This window comes from Sycon ciliatum, chromosome 3 (genome assembly GCF_964019385.1).
Source record: "Sycon ciliatum chromosome 3, ocSycCili1.1, whole genome shotgun sequence".
Classification (NCBI taxonomy): Eukaryota; Metazoa; Porifera; class Calcarea; order Leucosolenida; family Sycettidae; genus Sycon; species Sycon ciliatum.
Genome location: NC_088645.1, coordinates 43,373,977 through 43,397,234, shown reverse-complemented (window position 1 = coordinate 43,397,234; position 23,258 = coordinate 43,373,977). Strand labels below are relative to the sequence as shown.

The 23,258-nt window shown below is 47.3% G+C and overlaps 1 protein-coding gene and 1 long non-coding RNA gene across 3 annotated transcripts in view; both read right to left on the bottom strand.

Annotated features, from left to right (window-relative positions):
* The window catches only part of LOC135812297 (uncharacterized), a 158,842-nt gene that overhangs the window by 24,215 nt on the left and 111,369 nt on the right, over positions 1-23,258 (bottom strand). The window contains exons 2-5 of one of the 2 annotated variants that reach the window (XM_065325674.1): positions 15,396-15,848; positions 10,122-10,355; positions 6,043-6,153; positions 4,966-5,079 (exon numbers count right to left, since the gene is read on the bottom strand). In XM_065325674.1, the coding sequence (XP_065181746.1) occupies positions 4,966-5,079; positions 6,043-6,153; positions 10,122-10,355; positions 15,396-15,848 (912 nt within the window). The remainder of the gene's footprint in view (positions 1-4,965; positions 5,080-6,042; positions 6,154-10,121; positions 10,356-15,395; positions 15,849-23,258) is intronic. The other variant, XM_065325673.1, reaches the window with a different exon arrangement.
* Positions 19,585-21,729, bottom strand: LOC135812782 (uncharacterized). Its single transcript, XR_010552968.1, has 2 exons — positions 20,993-21,729; positions 19,585-20,196 (listed from the first exon to the last, which is right to left on the bottom strand). It is a non-coding gene; the product is annotated as an uncharacterized LOC135812782 (long non-coding RNA).

The window sequence follows — 23,258 nt, the reverse complement described above, 5'->3', positions numbered from 1 at the left end:
AGTGACAATATCGAAGTAAATTGTCCTGCAAGCTACATCGCGATTCCGCGCTCCAATCATGCAGCACTACCTTGGCAGTGTGCGAGGGTGCTCCAGGGTCGACTCTGGCTACGCCAGAGTCGCCCTGGGCAGGCAGAACTTTGGAGAAAGCCAAGAACACGGAGCTCAGAAAGTGTAACCTGCTCCCAAGGAGCACAAAAACAACACATACACACACACACACACACACAAACACAATTTTACTTCTACTGATGTTGTACGTATACTTGTAAACTGCCAAAACTGGTCACATGGGTCTCCCAGGGAGTGGGGAGACAGAATCAAAAGGAACTTGGAGAGACTCAACATGAAACAAGACAATACCTTTTCGGCTGGCTTGGTCTTTGAATTCTGACTTGGTGTCCCATCTGAGGCGGATTCAGATGAGCTTGCAACTGTAGTAGCTTTTTCCTATAAACAGCAGAGACATATGATCAAGTAAATTTCTGTACCAGCAATCGTAAGAAATAGCGAAAACCAGTGTTTGTGTACCTAGTCCCAGCATAACACAAATCCTCTGGAACATGCTGCAGCTAATATGGCCTAGTCTACACCAGACGGCCGTGGCTGCAAACACAGTTATCCTTCTATTTTGGTTAGAGGCCAGAAAAGTGCAACCGACCTCTACAACTACAAACACACACACACACACACACACACACACACACACACATGCATACACACAAACACATGCACACACACACACACACATTAACAAGAACACACATTGCTTGGGTGGATGGTGCGCGGCCGGCGAAATTGAATTGCATTTGCCCGGGGGGGGGGGGGGGGGGAGCGGCAAGTAATAGCAGTGTTGGCAAGAGCCAAGAGCCCACTGATGCATTCAATGGAGAAATGGAGAGCCGCCGGGCACCGTTTATTGGGGTTTACTTTATAAAAGTAAGCATGTGAGGATAAATATGGGAGTGGGAGGGTGGGAACGAGAAACAAATAAACTGACAACCAGTCACCATCATGAACAATTCTTGAGAAGAGATTGTCAGCAAGGGAGCAAGAAAAATGGGTCGCCATTTTTGCGTCATGGTAACCGGACATCAGTATGGTTCCTGACGTCATGGGCACGTTGTGTGCGCTGGGGTAAATGTGAGTGGCAACACTGACAGTTGTGCGGCGCCATGCCTGCGTGAGGACACAGGGCAGCAGAGACAGTTGTGCGGCACCATGCGCCCGCAAGGACATGGGGCGGCAGAGGTAGGTGTGCGGCCCCACGCGCCTGCGAGGACAAAGGGCGGCGGAGACAGTTGTGCGGCACCATGCGCATGCAAGGGCATGGGGCAGCAGGGGCAGTTGTGCGGCACCATGTGCATTCGAGGACATGGGGCAGCACGTACCCGCGGCGGTGAGCTGCAATAATGCTAGCTGTTAATGAGCATAAACGCTGCGCTTTAATGCGACACACACACACACACAATTTTACTTCTACTTATCTTGTCCGGATACTTGTAAACAGAAAAAAACTAGTCTCATGGGTCTCCCAGGGAGTGGGGAGACAGAATCAAAAGGAACATGGAGAGACTCAACATGAAACAAGACAATACCTTTTCGGTTGGCTTGGTCTTTGAAGTCGGCCTTGGTGTCCCATCTGAGGCGGATTCAGATGAGCTTGCAACTGTAGTAGCTTTGGCCTATAAACAGCAGAGACATATGATGAAGTAAATTTCTGTACCAGCATTCGTAAGAGATAGCGAAAACCAGTGTTTGGGTACCAACAGTGCTGGTAACTGAAATACGACCCCCTGAGCGGTGCGCTTACATCGCAAAGATACAACACGGGATGGTAAAGCTACGAAACAGAGACCGCTAAAATGTGAACCCACCGCTCAGGGGGTCGGATTTCAGTTGCCAGCACTGTAGTTCCAGCATAACACAAATCCACTGGGACATGCTGCAGCCAATATGGCCTAGTCTACACTTGACGGCCGTGGCTGCAAACATAATTATCCTTCTATTTTGGTCAGAGCCCAGAAACGTGCAACCGACCTCTACAAATACAAACAAACACACATGTACCAGCCCGCCTACTGAAAGAGGCAACCAATTCACTTGCGCCGTCCCTAGTAACCCTTTTTAACATCTCCTTCGAACGTTGCACTATTCCGCAAGAGTGGAGGGACGCAACAGTCACCCCCATCCACAAGATGGGCAGCAAAACCGAGCCCTCCAACTAACGACCGATATCGCTGCTCAGCGTGACATCGATAGTGCAAGAGAGGATAGTTGCTGACCGGATCTCCAAGCACATCCAACCTCACCTCAACAACGGCCAATCCCCGCGCCTGCAATTCCTTTTCTCTTATTGGCCACAGGCCATCGTGAGAATAATAGATTTCAAACACACACACACACACACACACACACACACACACAAACACACACACATACACACACACACACACACATACACACACACACAGTTTTACTTCTACTGATGTTGTACGTATACTTGTAAACTGCCAAAACTGGTCACATGGGTCTCCCAGGGAGTGGGGAGACAGAATCAAAAGGAACATGGACAGACTCAACATGAAACAAGACAATACCTTTTCGGTCGGCTTGGTCTTTGAATTCTGACTTGGTGTCCCATCTGGGGCGGATTCAGATGAGCTTGCAACTGTAGTAGCTTTGTCCTATAAACAGCAGAGACATATGATCAAGTAAATTTCTGTACCAGCAATCGTAAGAGATAGCGAAAACCAGTGTTTGTGTACCTAGTCCCAGCAAAACACAAATCCACTGGAACATGCTGCAGCTAATATGGCCTAGTCTACACCAGACGGCTGTGGCTGCAAACACAGTTATCCTTCTATTTTGGTTAGAGGCCAGAAAAGTGCAACCGACCTCTACAACTACAAACACACACACACACACACACACACACACACACACACACACACACACAAGCACACACACACACATGCACATACACACACACACACACACACATTAACAAGAACACACATTGCTTGGGTGGATGGTGCGCGGCCGGCGAAATTGAATTGCATTTGCCCGGGGGGGGGGGGGGGGGGCAAGTAATAGCAGTGTTGGCAAGAGCCAAGAGCCCACTGATGCATTCAATGGAGAAATGGAGAGCCGCCGGGCACCGTTTATTGGGGTTTACTTTATAAAAGTAAGCATGTGAGGATAAATATGGGAGTGGGAGGGTGGGAACAAGAAACAAATAAACTGACAACCAGTCACCACCATGAACAATTCTTGAGAAGAGATTGTCAGCAAGGGAGCAAGAAAAATGGGTCGCCATTTTTGCGTCATGGTAACCGGGCATCAGTATAGTTGCTGACGTCATGGGCACGTTGTGTGCGCTGGGGTAAATGTGAGTGGCAACACTGACAGTTGTGCGGCGCCATGCCTGCGTGAGGACACAGGGCAGCAGAGACAGTTGTGCGGCACCATGCGCCCGCAAGGACATGTGGCGGCAGAGGTAGTTGTGCGGCCCCACGCGCCTGCGAGGACAAAGGGCGGCGGAGACAGTTGTGCGGCACCATGCGCATGCAAGGGCATGGGGCAGCAGGGGCAGTTGTGCGGCACCATGTGCATTCGAGTACATGGGGCAGCACGTACCCGCGGCGGTGAGCTGCAATGATGCTAGCTGTTAATGAGCATAAACGCTGCGCTTTAATGCGACACACACACACACAATTTTACTTCTACTTATCTTGTCGGGATACTTATAAACAGAAAAAAAACTAGTCTCACGGGTCTCCCAGGGAGTGGGGAGGCAGAATCAAAAGGAACATGGAGAGACTCAACATGAAACAAGACAATACCTTTTCGGTTGGCTTGGTCTTTGAATTCTGACTTGGTGTCCCACCCGAGGCGGATTCAGATGAGCTTGCAACTGTAGTAGCTTTGGCCTACAAACAGCAGAGACATATGATGAAGTAAATTTCTGTACCAGCATTTGTAAGAGATAGCGAAAACCAGTGTTTGGGTACCAACAGTGCTGGTAACTGAAATACGACCCCCTGAGCGGTGCGCTTACATCGCAAAGATACAACACGGGATGGTAAAGCTGCGAAACAGAGACCGCTAGAATGTGAACCCACCGCTCAGGGGGTCGGATTTCAGTTGCCAGCACTGTAGTTCCAGCATAACACAAATCCACTGGGACATGCTGCAGCTAATATGGCCTAGTCTACACTAGACGGCCGTGGCTGCAAACATAGTTATCCTTCTATTTTGGTCAGAGCCCAGAAAAGTGCAACCGACCTCTACAACTACACACACACACACACACACACACACACACACACAAACACACTTGTAGTTGTACTTGTACTTGCTCACTACAAAAACTGGTCACGTGGGTCTCCCTGGTAGAGGGGAGATCGATCGAAAATGAATCTTGGAGAGATGGCTCAAGTGGCTATAGAACCGCCCAATGGCCGACACCCCTTGAAATCCCCAAAACTCTGGGTGGACTTAGAAAGGATCCCACGTACATGTATGGGCTCACCACACCTCAGTAAGTGGGTGATGACAAGGTGCAGAAAAAGGATTGACGGCATCAGTGTATCCGTCCTGGGATCCAACTGCAGTTACCCCTGCTCCCAGTGAAGGTAATACCTGCTACTAGCGTGGGTGGTTAAATCAGAGTGGATCTGATATAAGCGTCATTAGCATCATTGATTACACAAGAGTTAATCTAGCCAGAAGCGGTCCATGGTCAACAGGTATGTATACTTCAAATAGAAAGTATATTATATGAACCCTGAAACCAACAAACACACAAACACACACACACACACACACACACACACATACACACACAAACGCACTTTCACTTGTACTTGGTAACTGCCAAAACTGGTCAGATGGGTCTCCCTGGAAGAACGGAGAGAGAATCAAAAGAAACATGGAGAGACTCAACATGAAACAAGACACTACCTTCTTGCTTCGCTTGATCTTTGAAATCTGCCTTGGTAGGTGCATGAAAGGAAAGACATGGCATCTTCCATCCACAGCGGATTGAGTTGAGCTTGCAACTGTAGTGCCGTTGGCCTATACACAGCAGAGAAAATATGATCAAGTAAATTTCTGTACCAGCCGAATCGTAAGAAAAATGTTGATTTTCTATGTAATTTTGCGCTTACTTGGTCCGCGTCAGCAATATTGTCGCTTATCTTTCAGCTTAGTTTTTATGTCGCCATTGCTCACTTGGCAGCCTATTTCATCTCAATTTTGGTTAGCAAGTTAGTTTACTAGTACCTGAAATGTCTAGCTAGATTTCGAGTGGATTTCGAGAGTGGCAGGTGGGTGATTCTGTTGGATACAGTGCTGCATCAAAATAGATTATCTTTTCACACTGCACAGGCAAGAGCAGAGCGATGAACAAGAAAGTAATCGGCTACTCGGAATCAGTTCCATTTTGCACAACGGCCGAGATCGCTCACCTCAGGGATCGCTCGCAGTTCCCTCACCTCCAGGTCAACGCTCGGAGTATCCGGTGCATCGTGGAGATTTGCAAGTACTGTAGCCGTCGTCGTCGTTCAAAATAAATCTTGCAAAAGAAGGTCGACTGATTTGAACCACACGAGCAGTCATGCTGCCCACTCGAAGTCCTGTAGAGAAGGCGACCGTCACGATCCACTTCCCTTTAGAAAATTGGCAGGCAGCGGAGAGGAAGAGAGATGAGCTTGCGAAAGCAAGAGTGTCGATCCCGAGCAAAACATATTTGTCACCAGCGCCGAGAGCAGCGACGAGGAGGACCAAAAAAATTATGAACCCTTCCTTGGACAATCAATTCCTCATGACCAGTTGTCATAATATACCTTACCTTCCATCATACCAAGTTTTATCATCTCAAGTGCACGTGTTAATGTCCAATGTCTAAGTTCAAATTGTCGAAAGATAAGCGACAATATTGCTGACGCGGACGAAGTACACGACAAGAAAAACTTGCGAGGAAGGTTGTAGCACAGAGTCGAAAAGTCAAATACAATTACTGATGATGCAGAAACTCACCTGACTCAATAGAACTGTCCACAGCACGTATGAAAGAACTCCGAGGACAATGACCACCATCAATACAACAGCCGCTGATTTGGTTGTGCTTGCAGCTACCGAAGGTTCAGCCTGCAAAACAGCACAGACACAGTATCTCGGAAATATATAGAACTAGTATTAATTTTGTAATTGAAAGGCTCATCATGATCGTACAAAGCGTCCATAACGGTCATTTGGATTTGACCAATCAGCGCACGGCAACACGGGCTGTTTCTTGCAATCGTGGGGTGTTTTCTGAGCTTGACGTGACTGTATTCGTCGGTTTTAGACACTAGGCCATTGTGGATTCGTGTTCAGAAGGTGTGTCTTTGGAGGGTTACCGACTCGAATTTCGTTTGGCTGAGATTGGATGGTGAAAACACTCTAACTCGAAGACGTGCGAACAAATGAATGAAGAGAAAATTAGAAATCGGCGACGGTGAACCGATAGAGAATTCCCAGACCGAGAAAATGGGCTATCGACGGTGAGCACCGGCCAAGTTGAGCCGCTGTTTTACTTTTTTGAAAACGTCAAGGTCGGCCGTGCGTTCCCGCTCGCACCGACAAAACCTGGCCGCCGTGCGCATATCTGCATGTGCAGCAAGAAAGTACGGAGGAGACAGCAAGTGTTCCAAGGGAAGAGTTTACCTTTGTGTTGACTCAAGCTAAGGACTCAGGCAAGTCAGGGATCATACCAGTCACCTCTCATCATGGTCATGACTAAGGGATTCATTTCTGGCCAGGAAACTCCCACTCGCAGCGTGAAAGCTGCGAGGCCAAACAGAACAGGGTGTGCCGAGTCGCGATCAGGAAATGTTGGGTTCTACTAACAACATTGGTTAGCTAGGCACAGCAAATTCTTGTAGATGCCAGGATTCCAGTTCACCAGTACCTCACGGACATATCTTGCTCGACACCCACCAGCGGATTGAGAAAAATGACCAAGATGGCTTGGAGAAAGGACGTCTTCTCCGCATGTCTTTCCCAGCATCAAACAACAAGACTCGCTTCGCCACTGGCCCTTCGCTCTACAGACTAGACCGGGGAGTCGTAAAATATCGGTATTTTACAACTAGACTGCACATCGCTATACATCGATCAGTATGAACTCGAGTGCGTAGCCGCTATGACGGCACAAACTCTGGCCTCCGCGGCCGTCGCCATTTGTTCAAAATGGTGGTCGACACTTTTGAATTTTGTATGGTCGTGGTGGGCCCTCAATTGGCAGCCAACCCCCCCCCCCCCCCCCGGTATTGAGGAGTGCAAGGCATTCCCAACAGCCATCATTGACCAACTACTTTCTCAAAAAGGTGTGAAAGTGAAAACCAGGCGTGCGAAAGGCGTCAACGTGTGTTTCAGCCAGTCCTTAGATAGATATATACCCCAGTACAGGTCTATACCCCACTACAACCAGTCTTCATACAGGTCTATACTCCACTACAGCCAGTCTTCATACAGGTCTATACCCCACTACAGCCAGTCTTCATACAGGTCTATACCCCACTACAGCCAGTCTTCATATAGGTCTATACTCCACTACAGCCAGTCTTCATACAGGTCTATACTCCACTACAGCCAGTCTTCATACAGGTCTATACTCCACTACAGCCAGTCTTCATACAGGTCTATACTCCACTACAGCCAGTCTTCATACAGGTCTATACTCCACTACAGCCAGTCTTCATACAGGTCTATACCCCACTACAGCCAGTCTTCATACAGGTCTATACCCCACTACAGCCAGTCTTCATATAGGTCTATACTCCACTACAGCCAGTCTTCATACAGGTCTATACTCCACTACAGCCAGTCTTCATACAGGTCTATACTCCACTACAGCCAGTCTTCATACAGGTCTATACTCCACTACAGCCAGTCTTCATACAGGTCTATACCCCACTACAGCCAGTCTTCATACAGGTCTATACTCCACTACAGCCAGTCTTCATACAGGTCTATACCCCACTACAGCCAGTCTTCATACAGGTCTATACTCCACTACAGCCAGTCTTCATACAGGTCTATACTCCACTACAGCCAGTCTTCATATAGGTCTATACCCCACTACAGCCAGTCTTCATACAGGTCTATACTCCACTACAGCCAGTCTTCATACAGGTCTATACTCCACTACAGCCAGTCTTCATACAGGCCTATACCCCACTACAGCCAGTCTTCATACAGGTCTATACTCCACTACAGCCAGTCTTCATACAGGTCTATACTCCACTACAGCCAGTCTTCATACAGGTCTATACTCCACTACAGCCAGTCTTCATACAGGTCTATACTCCACTACAGCCAGTCTTCATACAGGTCTATACCCCACTACAGCCAGTCTTCATACAGGTCTATACTCCACTACAGCCAGTCTTCATACAGGTCTATACTCCACTACAGCCAGTTCGATTGGGAATAAAGGAGGAAGGGAGCGTCTCAGCTTCCTCGGACCAAGACCATTAGGCTCAGCACCCCGCAGACTACAATTGGTGAGACTTTGATTTTAGGCTTAACTTCCCCTGTAATGCGGTTTAAAGGGTGGCTTACACCCCGGAAAAATAGTATTTTACTATTTTGGTGGTACATGTACACGCATTGTAGAGAAGTAGGTAAGAAGCAGGTCTCGGCCAGTTTATCAATAAAGAAATTCCACACCTCCCCCACATGCACTCTCTGGCCGACCTGAGCACACCAGCAACATGACTGTCAAGCTGTAGATACTGACAATGAACAAATTCCCTCCATACAGTGCTGTTTCGACCACTAAGGTCGCATCAGGGAAGGTTGGGAAAAATGAATGACTAGAATTAATTAGATCGCACAGTTTTTTTGTGTGATGAGGGCGGCCAGAGAGCGCATGTGTCGGAGGTGGAAATGTTTTATTAGACAGGCGCGTAGCGCCGTATCGCAAACAAAGCAGCTAGAATTCGCTGCGCCAAGTCGCAAAACGCCCAAAACAGGATAAAAACTAGCGCAAAGTGCCCACCCACGTTCAACATTCATTCAGTGCATGTGTCGATGCGCGAGCTGAACTTGCACACGCAGCATGTACAAGGTATACATGATTTCACATGGTATAAAATTATGCGAGTCTTGAACAAGATTGTACATACACTAACAGCTATTGTTGGTACCTTTGCAGGCTGCAGAACTGCAGCGTGAGCGGAAGCGGGGGGGGGGGGGGGGGGGGGGTGGAAGCTGAGTTAGAGTCCCGTAATCAGCACAACATTGCATTAGTGCATTGTACACAAAGGCGCATTAGGCGCGGCGCTGTGTGAAGCAGGGAGCAATAAATACGGGTGTTTTACTGCTCCCTGCGGGTGTGAAGTGACTCCACTGTGCCGCTTTTGTTCCAACTTGCTGCTCTCTGCCATTCGAGGAAAAAAAGCGTGTTTTTTTGCAAGTCCAGATGTGGCAGCCTCCAGCAAAACGTTTGTAAGAAGCAGCCGATAATGTCATCATCCGTTCGAGATCAAAGGAGAATGATGTACAGACTGCTGAATCAGACTCGTTGAATTCTCTCCTGTGCAGTTTACCGCAAAAATTCCAAATAGAAGGAGCAGGCTGAGCCAGTATCTATCCTTGGTTGCACAAATTGAAATAGGATGATTTTTTTACACAATGTCGAATCAGACTGAAAAGGGCTACGCTACGCCCTTGTTGTAGTACAAGTAGCCTCTAAAACAGGATTTTCCCTTCTAGGCAAGTCAGCAGTATTTAGGGTAGGGCCATTTTTTTAATAGTACTGCCAGTTCTCAAGTGCAGCTTACTTGCCGGGAGGGGATACACCCCTTGCCGGGAGGGGATACAACCCTTGCCGGGAGGGGATACACCCCTTGCCGGGAGGGATACACCCCTTGCCGGGAGGGATACACCCCTTGCCGGGAGGGATACACCCCTTGCCGGGAGGGATACACCCCTTGCCGGGAGGGATACACCCTTCTTACGAGGACTGAACTAACTCTATGTGAATGCTGGCAGTTTCAAAAGTCAACGCTTCTAAATAGGCCGTTTGTGGTATGGATTTGTGGCTACTTTCCGGTAATGAGGGTTCATACCTGCTGAGTCACTTCCTCGTCTGTTGCAGCTAGTTGTTGTTGCTGCGCTGCAGTCAGTTGTTGCCGTGTTGCGGTCAATTGTTCTGGTGTTGTTGTCTGGTTGTTGGTAATGGGCTCTTCTAGCGTATCACTCCGCGCCGACAGTGCAGTGACGGATGTAGCTTGCTGGGTTAGCTGTTCAGAGGTAGAGTCCAGTCGCCGTACAACAGCTGGTTGCACAGTGGGAAGATGAGGCTGTAATGATCACACACAGTGAAGCAAAAACAGCCACACCGCACACAACATACCAACACAACCACAGCACACACACCATACCAACACAACCACAGCACACACACCATACCAACACAGTCACAGCACACACACCATACCAACACAACCACAGCACACACAACGTACCAACACAACCACACCACACACACCATACCGATACAGCCCCACAACACACAGCGTATCAACACAACAATTCAACACACAACATACCGACACAACCACACCACACACAACATACCAACACAGTCACAGCACACACAGCGTACCAACACAGTCACAGCACACACAGCATACCGACACAACCACACCACACCACCCACGGCATGCCAACACAACCCCACCACCCACGGCATGCCAACACAACACCACCACCCACGGCATGCCAACACAACCACACCACCCACGGCATACCAACACAACCACACCACCCACGGCATGCCAACACAACACCACACCACCCACGGCATGCCAACACAACACCACACCACCCACGGCACGCCAACACAACACCACCACCCACGGCATGCCAACACAACACCACCACCCACGGCATGCCAACACAACCACACCACCCACGGCATGCCAACACAACACCACACCACCCACGGCATGCCAACACAACACCACACCACCCACGGCATGCCAACACAACACCACCACCCACGGCATGCCAACACAACCACACCACCCACGGCATGCCAACACAACCACACCACCCACGGCATGCCAACACAACACCACACACCCACGGCATGCCAACACAACACCACACACCCACGGCATGCCAACACAACACCACACACGGCATGCCAACACAACACCACACACAGAATACTGACACAAATCACCCACATAGGAAAATGAATACTCGCCAGCACACACCCATGAGGGCATACGCAAGAATAACATGAACACACACACACACACACACACACACACACACACACACGTGGGCACACACATACACACACACACACACACACACACACGTGGGCACACACACACACACACACACACACACACACACGTGGGCACACACACACACACACACACACACACACACACACACACACACACACACACACAAGCGCTACTAAGCCACACATTAGGGTGCTGGTGACGAATGCTGTCAAATAAGTTGGGCGAACTGCAGCACATGCTATACTCAAAGGTTGTAGACGTCGCAGTTGATACCGAGATGAAATTATCTCGCTTCACGATCCCCTCCGATACTATGTTTCCCGGTTATTCTCCGCCAATCCGATGTGACCGAAATGCAGCCGGTGACGGTGTCGAAGGTTGGGTTCGGTCAAGCATGCTTTTGCACCTCGACGATATTCCAACGAAGGACCGCGAAGTTGTCTTCCTTACAGTATTCCTGCAGCACAACGTGAAGTAGTGGTCATAAGCCCAGCCTATAGACCTGGGTTGTGTAATGAGGTTGACACCCGGCTAATTGAGTAGCTCGATACCACCATTGATACCGCCCAAGGCCATGGATCCTACGTCCTACTTGCCAGTGACTTTAATGTCCACAGCACAGCATGGCTGGGTAGCGCCAAAACCATTGCAGCAGGTGATGCCCTGGAGGAGCTTGCTGCACTCCACCATCTCAGCCAACTTGTGGACCAGCCCACACGTGGCCAGAACACTTTAGACCTTGTTCTCACTGATCTTCTCCAACCTGTCTCGGTCTCCACCAATCCCCCACTGGGTCGGTCAGACCAGGTTCTCACTGATCTTCTCCACCCTGTCTCGGTATCCACCAATCCCCCACTGGGTCGGTCAGACCAGGTTCTCACTGATCTTCTCCAACCTGTCTCGGTCTCCACCAATCCCCCACTGGGTCGGTCAGACCAGGTTCTCACTGATCTTCTCCAACCTGTCTCGGTCTCCACCAATCCCCCACTGGGTCGGTCAGACCATGTTGTTGTGCTTTGCGACTTTCCCTCTTCCGGTGAGCTTGAGACCCATATGCTCAGGCGGATCTGGAGATATTATCAGGCCAACTTGGGGCCGCCTGAAGGCCTACATCCGCAACACGCACTAGAACGCACTGTCCTCAGATGACCAAGACGTATATTGCCTCTGCATATGCATTACTAGCCGGATTCAGGACGGAATACCTATATCCCATCGAAGACCTTCCAAGCCAAGCTGACTGACCCACAGTGGTGGACACCGGAATGCCATGAAGCTTTGGCACGGCGACACCGAGCATGGAAGCTCTGGCGTCGAGATTGGAACAGGCTTGAACTGAAAACAAAACTTTCTAACCACTGTCACACAAGCCATAGCAAGTCAGACGAGGGCCCGCACATCATGGGAGACTCGGATATGGTCTAAACTCTCCTATGGTGGTCACACTGACCGGCAGTGGTGATCCACACTGAAATCAGCATCGGGCAGCACATGTAGCTCAAGCATGCCCACGCTGGTCAAGGAGTCTGGACGTGAGCACAGAATAGACCAAGCCAAAGCTGACTGACTGCCTTGCCAAGTGCTTTGTCATAGAGTGCAGCCTTGGCGACGATGACCTCAGTGCTGAAAACCTACCAACTCTTCCGGACCATCCTGCTCCGTCTAACCTCCAGCCTCACTTCCATGTAGCAACAGTACGCAAGCTCCTGTTCCAGATGGATACATGCAAGGAAACTGGCCTGGATAATGTGCCATTCCAGTCACTAAGAGAATGTGCCAGAGGGCTTGCTCGACCACTCGCCATGCTCTTCTCTACAAGTTGCCATCAAGGCGTAAAACCACATCAGTGGAAACTGCGCCACGTTGCACCCGTCCATAAGAAGTCTAGTCGTTTAAAGCCCGCACATTACCGACCAGTGTCACTGCTGACTGCGATATCCTTGGTTATGATTGTACCTGGAGAGCACTATAATTATATAAGTGGTGCTCTTTCAGGCATAATCTTCTTCAGCTTACAAAACCTCAACTGATATGGGGTGAATTCCCCAAAACACTGTGTATTGAGCAGGGAGTGGTGGCTTCTTGCAGAGGAGCATAGTTGGTCCCTCTGTAGTGGTCGTCCGAAAAGTGTTGTCGTCCCTGAAATGAATATCGTTCATTTCGTACTCGGACCCTCCCCTCCCTTTGAAACTAACACAGCTTGCTATGCTGGACGACGAAAATCGCATGCATGTACATGTCATATGTACAGTGTTGGTCGACTTGCGATTTTGGCTCGCACCCCCCCCCCCCCCCCCAACGAATGATGTTTATTTCATGGACGACATAAAAACTTTGCGACGACCCCTTAGGGGGTGCACGACTGCATATGTGTAGTATGCCTGGTACATGTCACTCATAGTCATTACGTGCATGCTGAACCTAGTTCGACAATTTTACGGAGTGCATGTGCCCCCCCCCCCCTCTCCGTGCTCCACACGAGCTATGCGCCTGTTGCAGGTTTGCAGAGTCGAAGGTTCGATGGACTTTTCATGTGCTCTGGATGGCAGTCGTGAGTCAGTCAACTGTCAAAGTCAAGTCGGCGGAAAAGCGCGAGCTCCAGTGTGGGGAGCAAACCCATTTCTCCGGGATCAATAAGGACAATTACTGGCCTGTGACAAGTCATTTGAAGTGCTCCAAGTACAATATCAAGCTTGTTTCTTGTACAGTGAATTTCGGGATAATCGACAGGAATGTCGGGATTGCGGGAGTTCATCCAAAATTGCGGGATACTCCCGAAAAAATCTGGATACTTGGCAGGTATGTTGTTTCCCGGTTGAGATTTTGAAACTGTGGGCATTCTTAAACTAGTTGCACTTGTCACCCTAATGGGCGATACACACTACGCCCAAAATGTGGCGTACATGACGTTTTCGTCTGAATAGCCATGACAACATGGAGCGTGGCGGGGAAATCTAAATGCCTGATACGAAAACGTAGACGACATATCCAGACCCCTGTATCGAGATTCATTCTTTCGTTCCCAGGAAGGTTTGGGGCCGAAAAACCTGTACACACAGCTATACGAATAGCGTGTACATGCCTGCATGAATATACTTGCATGAAAACGACGTCTGCCAGTTCATGTTATACCAAAACGTGGCGCGTATTGCAAACAGACTATAAAACGGGATTTCCCTTCTAGGCAAGTATCTGGGGCACGGCCATACTCTCATCTTATTATTTCCCATACAGTTCATATGATTTGATCACATTAATCATACTATTTTATTTTTTCATCATAGCCTAGGAGCTGTGGCATCATTTATGATCCCCAGCAAGAAGGCAGCAATGCCTGCACCTATGGTGAAGTAAAATAAAGGTAACATAACAGACCATAACTCTACAAACATGTAGTTGAAAGGTGCTGCCAGTTCCCACGTGCAGTTTACTTGCCAGGAGGGGAGAAGTCCCTTCTTAGTAGTGGTGAAACGAATATACCGAATGTTCGAATATTCGTTCGGTTTGACACATTCGAACGAATATTTCTCATGGCGAATATTCGTTAACCCGGTATGCAGAATCAACCGGGCGACTTCAAACTTTCGTAACTTCGTGAATACTTGACCAAATCGCTTCATTGAAAGATCTATCGGCATTAGCAAACTCTCAGCTGTTGTTTAGAAGCCACCCGAACGCAATCCTAGGTCCTGGAGGGGAGATGTGGCGCTCAAACAAAAATCACGTCTCAAGCTGTTTTTTGAGCCTGTGAAAAGCACTTCAGCTGGCGATTTTTGTGAAAAATGACCTAAAGATGATGGAGAAATATATGCCTTCGTTCGTCATGCCTAATAATAGTGACAATATCCAATAAAATGACTGAGAGGAGGGCATGTAATGTCATCCATGTTAACGAAAGAATATTCGTTCGTTCGTTCGTTAAGCCGAAGAATATTCGGCTACTGGGTTTTGATATTCGTTTCACCACTACTTCTTAGGATAACATAACTATGTGAATGCTCGCAATTTCGTGCTTCAGCCGGAAAACAGGTTATTTGTGATGAGGGTTTGTAGCTACATTTCGGGAATAAAGCTTCATACCTGATGAGTTGAAGAAGACATTGCTGACAGCTGGTTAGATACCGACGACACTTGGTCACTCAGTGACGAGATGTGTCGGGACGTTTGTGTGTGCTGGTCAGCTATTGTTGTTGTCTGTTCGTCGAGCCGTCGGTTTGTACCATTCAGCCGGTCGGTCACTTGGCGACTAGTGGTGGTTTGTTCGTTGCGTAAAGTGGATACTTCTTGCTGAGTAGCAGTCAGTTGTTGTTGTGTTGTATTCTGGTTGTTGGTGATGGCCGTAAGTTGTTGCTGAGTAGCAGTCAGTTGTTGTTGTGTTACGGTCTGGTTGTTGGTAATGGCCTCTGCAAGCTGTTCCTCTAGCGTATCACTGCGTGCCGACAATGCAGTGATGGACGTAGCTTGCTGGGTTAGCTGTTCGGAGATAGAGTCCAGTCGACGTACAACAGCTGGTGGTACATTGGAAAGATGAGGCTGTAATGAACACACAGGGTTGTGGCGACACAGCAACACCACACACAACATGCGAACATAACACCACACAGAGCATACCTACATAACACCACACACAGTGTAGCCAATAAAATAATACCACACACAGTGTAGCCAACACAACAACATCACACACAACATAACACAATAATACCACACACAACATGAAGAGAAAAGGACTTTAGACGTTACTAGTTATGACTAACAGTCCACCAAGGTAACCAAGGTAACCAAGGTAACAAGGATATTGAGACATCCGACTACCTGATACCTAGTTTCAATACATCTACGAATCTCAAACCAACAACCTCCCTTAATTGGGAGGCTCAGATGCGGAATACTTCAATGAGGGGAAGGGATGCGTCACGAAGATGTGCACGAGCTACGACCCTCGGCAACAAAGAATGTCGAATGTTACGAGATGATGATGACGAGACTAGTAAGACCATTGGACAAACCGGTCTAACTACAACTCGAAAACGCAAGGCAACATACCACCCAACATGGGAGGCTCATAACAGTGTAAAAAATTAACTAAAAATACATGAAGAGTGGAAGCCAAGCGAAAGCGAACTGTCACAAACCGAAAGCCATTATCCTACTTAACTCCATGTTGGTGTAACCATGATGGACAAGTTTGGTACAATAACCTTCACCTCATTGGAACTTTCCGCAGCTGAGCCTTCCAAGTTGGAAGGTTGTTGGTTTGCGCTTCGTAGATGTGTTGGAACTAGGTGTCAGGTCGTCGATGGTCTCAATATCCTTGAGTCAGTTTTGTGCCTTGTTGTCGCACTATCCGACTGTTTGTTATCTCGTTATCTAATCACTATTACCTCACCATCCTAGTGTTCTATTACACACAACATAGCAACCGCAATAACACCACACACAGAATACCAACACAATCACCTACATAGAAAAATAGACAAAAAAGATCGAAAAACAATGAATGAGAGTGTTTCTGGATTGTTTGGTGACAGCCACTGGCTTCTCCAGGCAGCATTGGCCCTCACTCCAGTCTTCATCTCTATTTCCTGTCGTTTAGATACCATTTCAATGGCCAACTCTACCTGAATGTATGTGTTCTGGTCTACACGTATTGCAGCCCAATTTCAGCATAATGGAAAATGTTCTTTATGCTACAAGTACAGGACCAGTGTAGTTGCAATTCTCTCTCTCTCTCGTTGCCGCTGATCGTGATAGGTATAGGCAGCTTGTTTTGTCAGTGTAGTTAGGTTTTCTTTTAATTTTTTATTTTTTTATTTTCAGTATACCCAACTCGCAACAAAACAAACAGTCCTTGGCTACACCACGTACAGTTGAAATTGTCCAAATTTTCACCCAGGAGGGCATCATCAGGGATATCCATCCATCCATCCATCCATCCATCCATCCATACATACATACATACATACATACATACATACATACATACATACATGCATACATACATACAAGTACTTAGTGGGGTGCTGTGGCATAACCGAAAACGCTGCGAAGTAGCGTTCGGCCCTTATTCCCAATCGAACATGGCTGAACAAGTAGTCAAGGGCTCGTGCGTAAATCAGTCAACTGGTTACCGTGCCTGCAGGCTACAACTTACAGCATGTTTGGGCGAGTTTCTGTCACTCGAGTTGAACCTTTGAGTTGATCCTTGGTGTGAAAATTGTCGCCTGCTGGCGCGGTGACTAGGTGACTGGTGTACGCAGGAGCACGTTACGGCTTGTTCAACCATGTTCGATTGGGAAAAAGGGCCGAACGCTGCATCGCAGCCTTTTAGGACCAAAACCAGTCGAATCAGCGTCCAAAAGACTATAACATATCGGCCAATCGCGGTCATCCGTGCTTTTCTAAGAACAATAAGGCGCTTTCAGTGACATTTTGCATACAAATCCCCATCTAGTAGGGCGCAGTCACCCAGTTTCGGTGGAAGTGTGCGAGTTCGATTGGGAATAAAGGAGGAAGGGAACGTCTCAGCTTCCTCGTACCAAGACCATTCGACTCAGCACCCCGAAGACTACAACTGGTGAAAAATTGATTTTAGGCTTATCTTCCCCTTTAATTTAAAAGGTAGCAGCCTACCCATAAATTTCATAGGGCATTCAATTGACCGTAACTTTAGTGTCTCTCAATGGATTGGAGTTAAATTTTCATCACACACTCCTGCCACTATGCTGGCCCTCTGGACATGATTTAAAAGTTCTTGCGCCTCATTGACAGGCTTTCCAGGCCGGAAAAACTCAAAATTCCGGCATAGTGCCACGGTGTGCGAGCCACCCAGGAGCCAAAAAAATGCATTTACAATTTTTTCACATTTTCTTGCCCATTCTGTCCGTGCACGGGATCCAAACCTAAAAAAAGGCCAGAAACAGCCATGGGTGGTGGGATAGGGCCCCTGAACGTGGCCATGGAATCTGTCAAAACGAGTGGGCGTTCTCTCACACACTCCCACAGACCGAAATCAATTTTTGAATTTTTAGGTTTAGGGTGTGCTACGAGGTCGTACCTTTGATACAACATCCAGTGCTGGGACCTCCACAGCAAGCCATTTCCACAGCGCTGCACACCAAATCCAGGATACCCTCCAAAATCGGCAAAGACTACCACTCACGTTCCACTACTGCCTAGTACTGAATCCTACCAGACTTCTTCAAGTTCAACGTCAACTGCAATAATCAAGCCACATATCTGCAACGTCACGAGGGTTCTGGCAAAAGTCCTGCCACCGTGCAACCCAATACATGGCTAAAAACGTGATTTTTTTGGACTTGGAGCAAACTTCTGCACACTTTCGCGTTTTTCCATGATACGACAAGTTGCACACGGTCTGCTCACATTCATATACAGTGCTGCCAAAAAATGACAGAGCGGGTCAAAAAATCTTTCCTTGCAAGGGCACATTTTCGGCCATAACTCTTGAACGGCTGGTCAGATCGAGACAAATATTTCAGAGATTTTGCAGCTATTCATGCTCTTTCAAGTTTCAACTGATGTAGCACTCGATATGGATTTACAAATTCGATTTTCAGCGAATTTTGGGTAGGCTGCCACCTTTAATTTAATCAGCTCCTTACTTGCTATTTTACTGCGACTTCAGCCCAATATGCAGCGCAAGATTTGCTGCGGTTTTCAAAGAATTGTTTCGCTATTGTCCGTGGGGACAGGTGTGCCACTACAAAATCCCCCCCCACGGTCTACTCAAGATACAGACTCTCTCCAAATTTCATCTTTGGGATATATGTTGGACTCAGTAGAGCGTCCAGCCCCTATATGATGTCCAACCCCTATATAGAGTCCATTGGTCCAAAATCCACTGTACAGAGTCCAAAATTGGAATCAACTGTGAGCTCAGTTTAGATGGACATCACTCCCTGTATAGAGTCCAGCCAATTGGCTTCACCCCTATATAGAGTCCATTGGTCCAAAATCAACTGTACGGAGTCCAAATTTTGAAATCAACTATAAAGATTAAAGAGTCTTTATGTGGACAACACTCCCTGTATAAAGTCCAGCCAATTAGGCATCCCCTATCGAGTTCGAAATTAGACATAGGATCTGCTGTAAGCAGTGAATATTAACCAGAAAACGGCCTCTCCCTTAAATCCTTTACATCATTCACTTCTCAAGATAAAAAATATGTATTGAGGCGCCACTGCAGCCACTTCACTACATGAAAAACCCTACAAACACCATCCTCAAATCAAGTGGTCTCTTCGCAGACGCTGCAAATTACAATATCTCAATCATGCAGTGTTGCCAAATTATTGTGCACGCACACACACACATGCACACACCCACACAACGCCAAGAAAATACCTAGAAAAAAAACAAGAATCGAAAGAGAATAATGGAGAGCCCAGGATTAATTATTTGTTTTCAAACTATTGCGCGCGCGCGCGCGCGCACACACACACACACACACACACACACACACACACACACACACACACACACACACACACACACACACACACACACACACACACACACACACACACACACACACACACACACAAACTTATACAACGCCAAGAAAACACCAAGAAAAGAGTAGAGACACAATACACACGCAACTCCAACAGCCATGCAAACGTCCACCCATTTACACGTAAAGTCAAGAGGGATAACAAATAATTATACGAAACGAATGCGTACGGGGACGGGTACACGCACGTTTACATACACGTAGTAGTGTAAGAGAGTAACATAGTGCAGTGGTCAGCATAATACTAGCACATGCTGAGAGTGCAATAGCAAGCTTCACCATTGCTCATGGCCATGCAAATGTTCAGCAGCACTCAGTTCCGCAAGCTTCTGAAGATCAGCACACCTGCAACAAATAGATAGCACAAGGATACGCCTATTAACGTAATGATGCATGGGAGCACACAACTACCAAGTTCTCAACGAATGTGATGCTCAATGAAAATCAATCCACTCAAAGACCTGTGAACAGGTGACGGTGGGGACAATAATCTATTAGTAATACGAGGAATAAGATCGTTTGTGCACACTCAAGACGCACGGACACACCACCATACATGTAGTGTACACAGTGTTTCACTGCAACTACTTCGAAGTAAATTGAAATGAGATGATTTGAACAATCTGTACAGCGTTGCCGTCAGTCAGTCTTCCCCAAGATGGAAATGCAATGATTTGTTGTCACGAGGCAGTTTCACTGACACAATGTCATGTTCGTGACATCAAAACGGTTACTTCAGGGAATACGAGTATTAGCTTGAGAAGCTTTTTCTTGTCATTGGCATACAAGCAATCCTCCTACTACTACTAGTACACTGGCACTGCGTTTGTGGGTCCCATTGTATTTGACATCATACTATAATTTGTAGAGGAAGAGTGTCGTGGAGTTTCACATAATTTTCACAGGGATAAAAATACATTTCTCATGAAATAATTATAATAATTGATGATAGCTAGACGATCGTATACGATTGATGCAAAGTCCTTGCAGTCCTTGAGGACTATTACGAAGTGGTTGATTACTTTTAGGGCATTCATTCAAGCAACATCAAACAAACACGATACGCTCCTTGAAAATGGAAACAAATTCAAGCATAACGACAGAACAGCAGACCAATCGAAACAAGTAAAAGCTTCCTTACCTCAGTCATCGTCCTGCCATGTAGTTGGACAGCCTTTTGACACGGTGGTACAGGCAGCTCTTGTCCAGTCAAACAGGGGTATCCTTGTGGCGTCGAACGAAAGAGAATGTCAGTGTATCTGACTCGTCAGATTGGAACTGTGCTGAACCTTTCTCTTTCTCCGCTTTCTGCTTTCATCCCTCGCTCTGATGAAACCGTTCAAACGTCTTACTGGCAGCAATGGCCAGCCAAACAGGGGATCCTTGTGGCGTCGAACGAAAGAGAGTGTCAGTGTACCTGACTCGTCAGATTTGAACTGTGCTGAACTTTTTCTCGTTCTGCAATTTCTGCTTTCATCCCGCGCACTGATGAAACGTCTTCAGAGAACCACAAGACGCTTTCCAGATTTGATTTTGAACGTCTCCTTATCCTCCTTGGTTACCTCGAGACAGATTACTGTCAGCAACTGCACAGCAGAACTGGCAGCCATGGCTGAAGTGAAGAAAGGAATGCGCTGCCACGAGGCAAGCAAAACTGAAAATGTGTTTGTTCTCTTTCGGGCACAACACACAGGACGGCGTGACTGGATAAACTGGACTCCTGGACTGTGAATAGGGGACTTGTAGAAAAAGTGTACTCCTTATAGGGGATTGCGCGGCAGGATGAAGCTGATCAAAACTGAGTGGACTCCTGGACTCTGTATAGTGGATTTTGGACCAATGGACTCTATATAGGGTGCTGGACATCATATAGTGCATGGACTCTATACTGAGTCCTACATATATGTCGCTGAAAGTTACAGTTATGTGTGAAGTTCATGTACACGGATACGCTACCAGTATTAAATTTGGTAAGAGAAAAATTGTTTGCAACTTCTCAGAAGGGACGTTTGCCTGGTCTGTGTGTATGTGCGCACGCGCGCGCGCGCGCGCGCGTGTGTGTGTGTGTGTGTGTGTGTGCATGCATGCAAGCTACTTTGTGTTGAGTCTGTTGCCAACAAGCTTGGCTGCTTGAAGGTGTAATGTTGTACCTGCCACCTTTCCTGGTTTCACGGTTCATGTACTGTATACTGTAAAAGCACCGCAGATTGAGTATTTCCCTCCTGCTCTTGTAGCAGTTGAGCACTCTTGCGTGGGGTAGTGCCTTTGCTGTTTGCGTTATCCAGAGCTCACTGACCTGCCAGTTTGAGCACTCTGGCAAGGTACATTCGGGCCTGGTTTAAATCTGGCTTTGGAAAATTTATTTTTCATTGCTACCAGGTTCGGCCTCATTTCCTCTGTGCTGCACTGACGAGTCCACAAAGGACGAAACAGTTCTGTCCGCAGATTGAGTATACTGTAAAAACATGTTTTCTTCGGTGTAACTTTAATTTCGGCGACTTTGGTAGAGAAACCAGGCACCTAAATTTAAATAACACCTACAGTCCATTCATAAAAAGATGGACGTCTAGCTTTCGGCCATAAATGGGTCAAACTTTGAGTTTTTTTAGAATTTTTATCTGCAATCCCCTATGGAATCCTCTTCCAATTATGTTTCTGAAGCCTTTTTTTCGGAAAAGCAAGCCCTACCAAGAATAGGATTTCGGCCAGGTTTTGCCCCAAAAGCACTGAATTGGGAAAAACCATCAAAATCCAGGTCGTTTGACCCTGCCTGCAACAGTGCGTTGTGCGGTTCGAACCCCAGTTCGGGTACCCTTTTTGGACTTTTCTTCCAATTTCCAATTTTGCAGCACTGCACTATGTGCGATAAAATCACGGAAAATCGCCAAATATGGGAGCTTGCCAGAGCTAGGGGTAGGCCCAGACAGATCCTGCCGGCAAGTCTTCCGGCAAAATATCGAAGAATTGAAAGAGCGGAAATTGCCTGCAAAATCGGAGCAAATTATCGAGATGTTGGGTAAAATCGATGCCTGATACTTGGATTTCCTTGTTTCTTACCCGTTCAGCAGGATACACTGCCCAGGACGAGATCATGTCACCGAAATATCACTGGGATTCACTGTGGATCGACACGATTTTAGAAGAACTCAGGGACACGTGCATGGAAACCCGTGTTGAGAAACCGACCCTGCGATTTTTATGAAACGTTGTACGGGATTGTATGGGAAGTGGATAAAATACACGTTTTTCCAGAGCAAAATATCGAGTTTCTTGTGCCAGGCTCGGCAAAATACTGTAAACCCCTAATTTTAGAGACACATAAACCTTAGCGAATTTAGCGAATTAGTCAAATTCGCTAAAGTTAGGGGTCGCGAATCACTTTTTTCTTTTCATTTTTTAGTGACAAT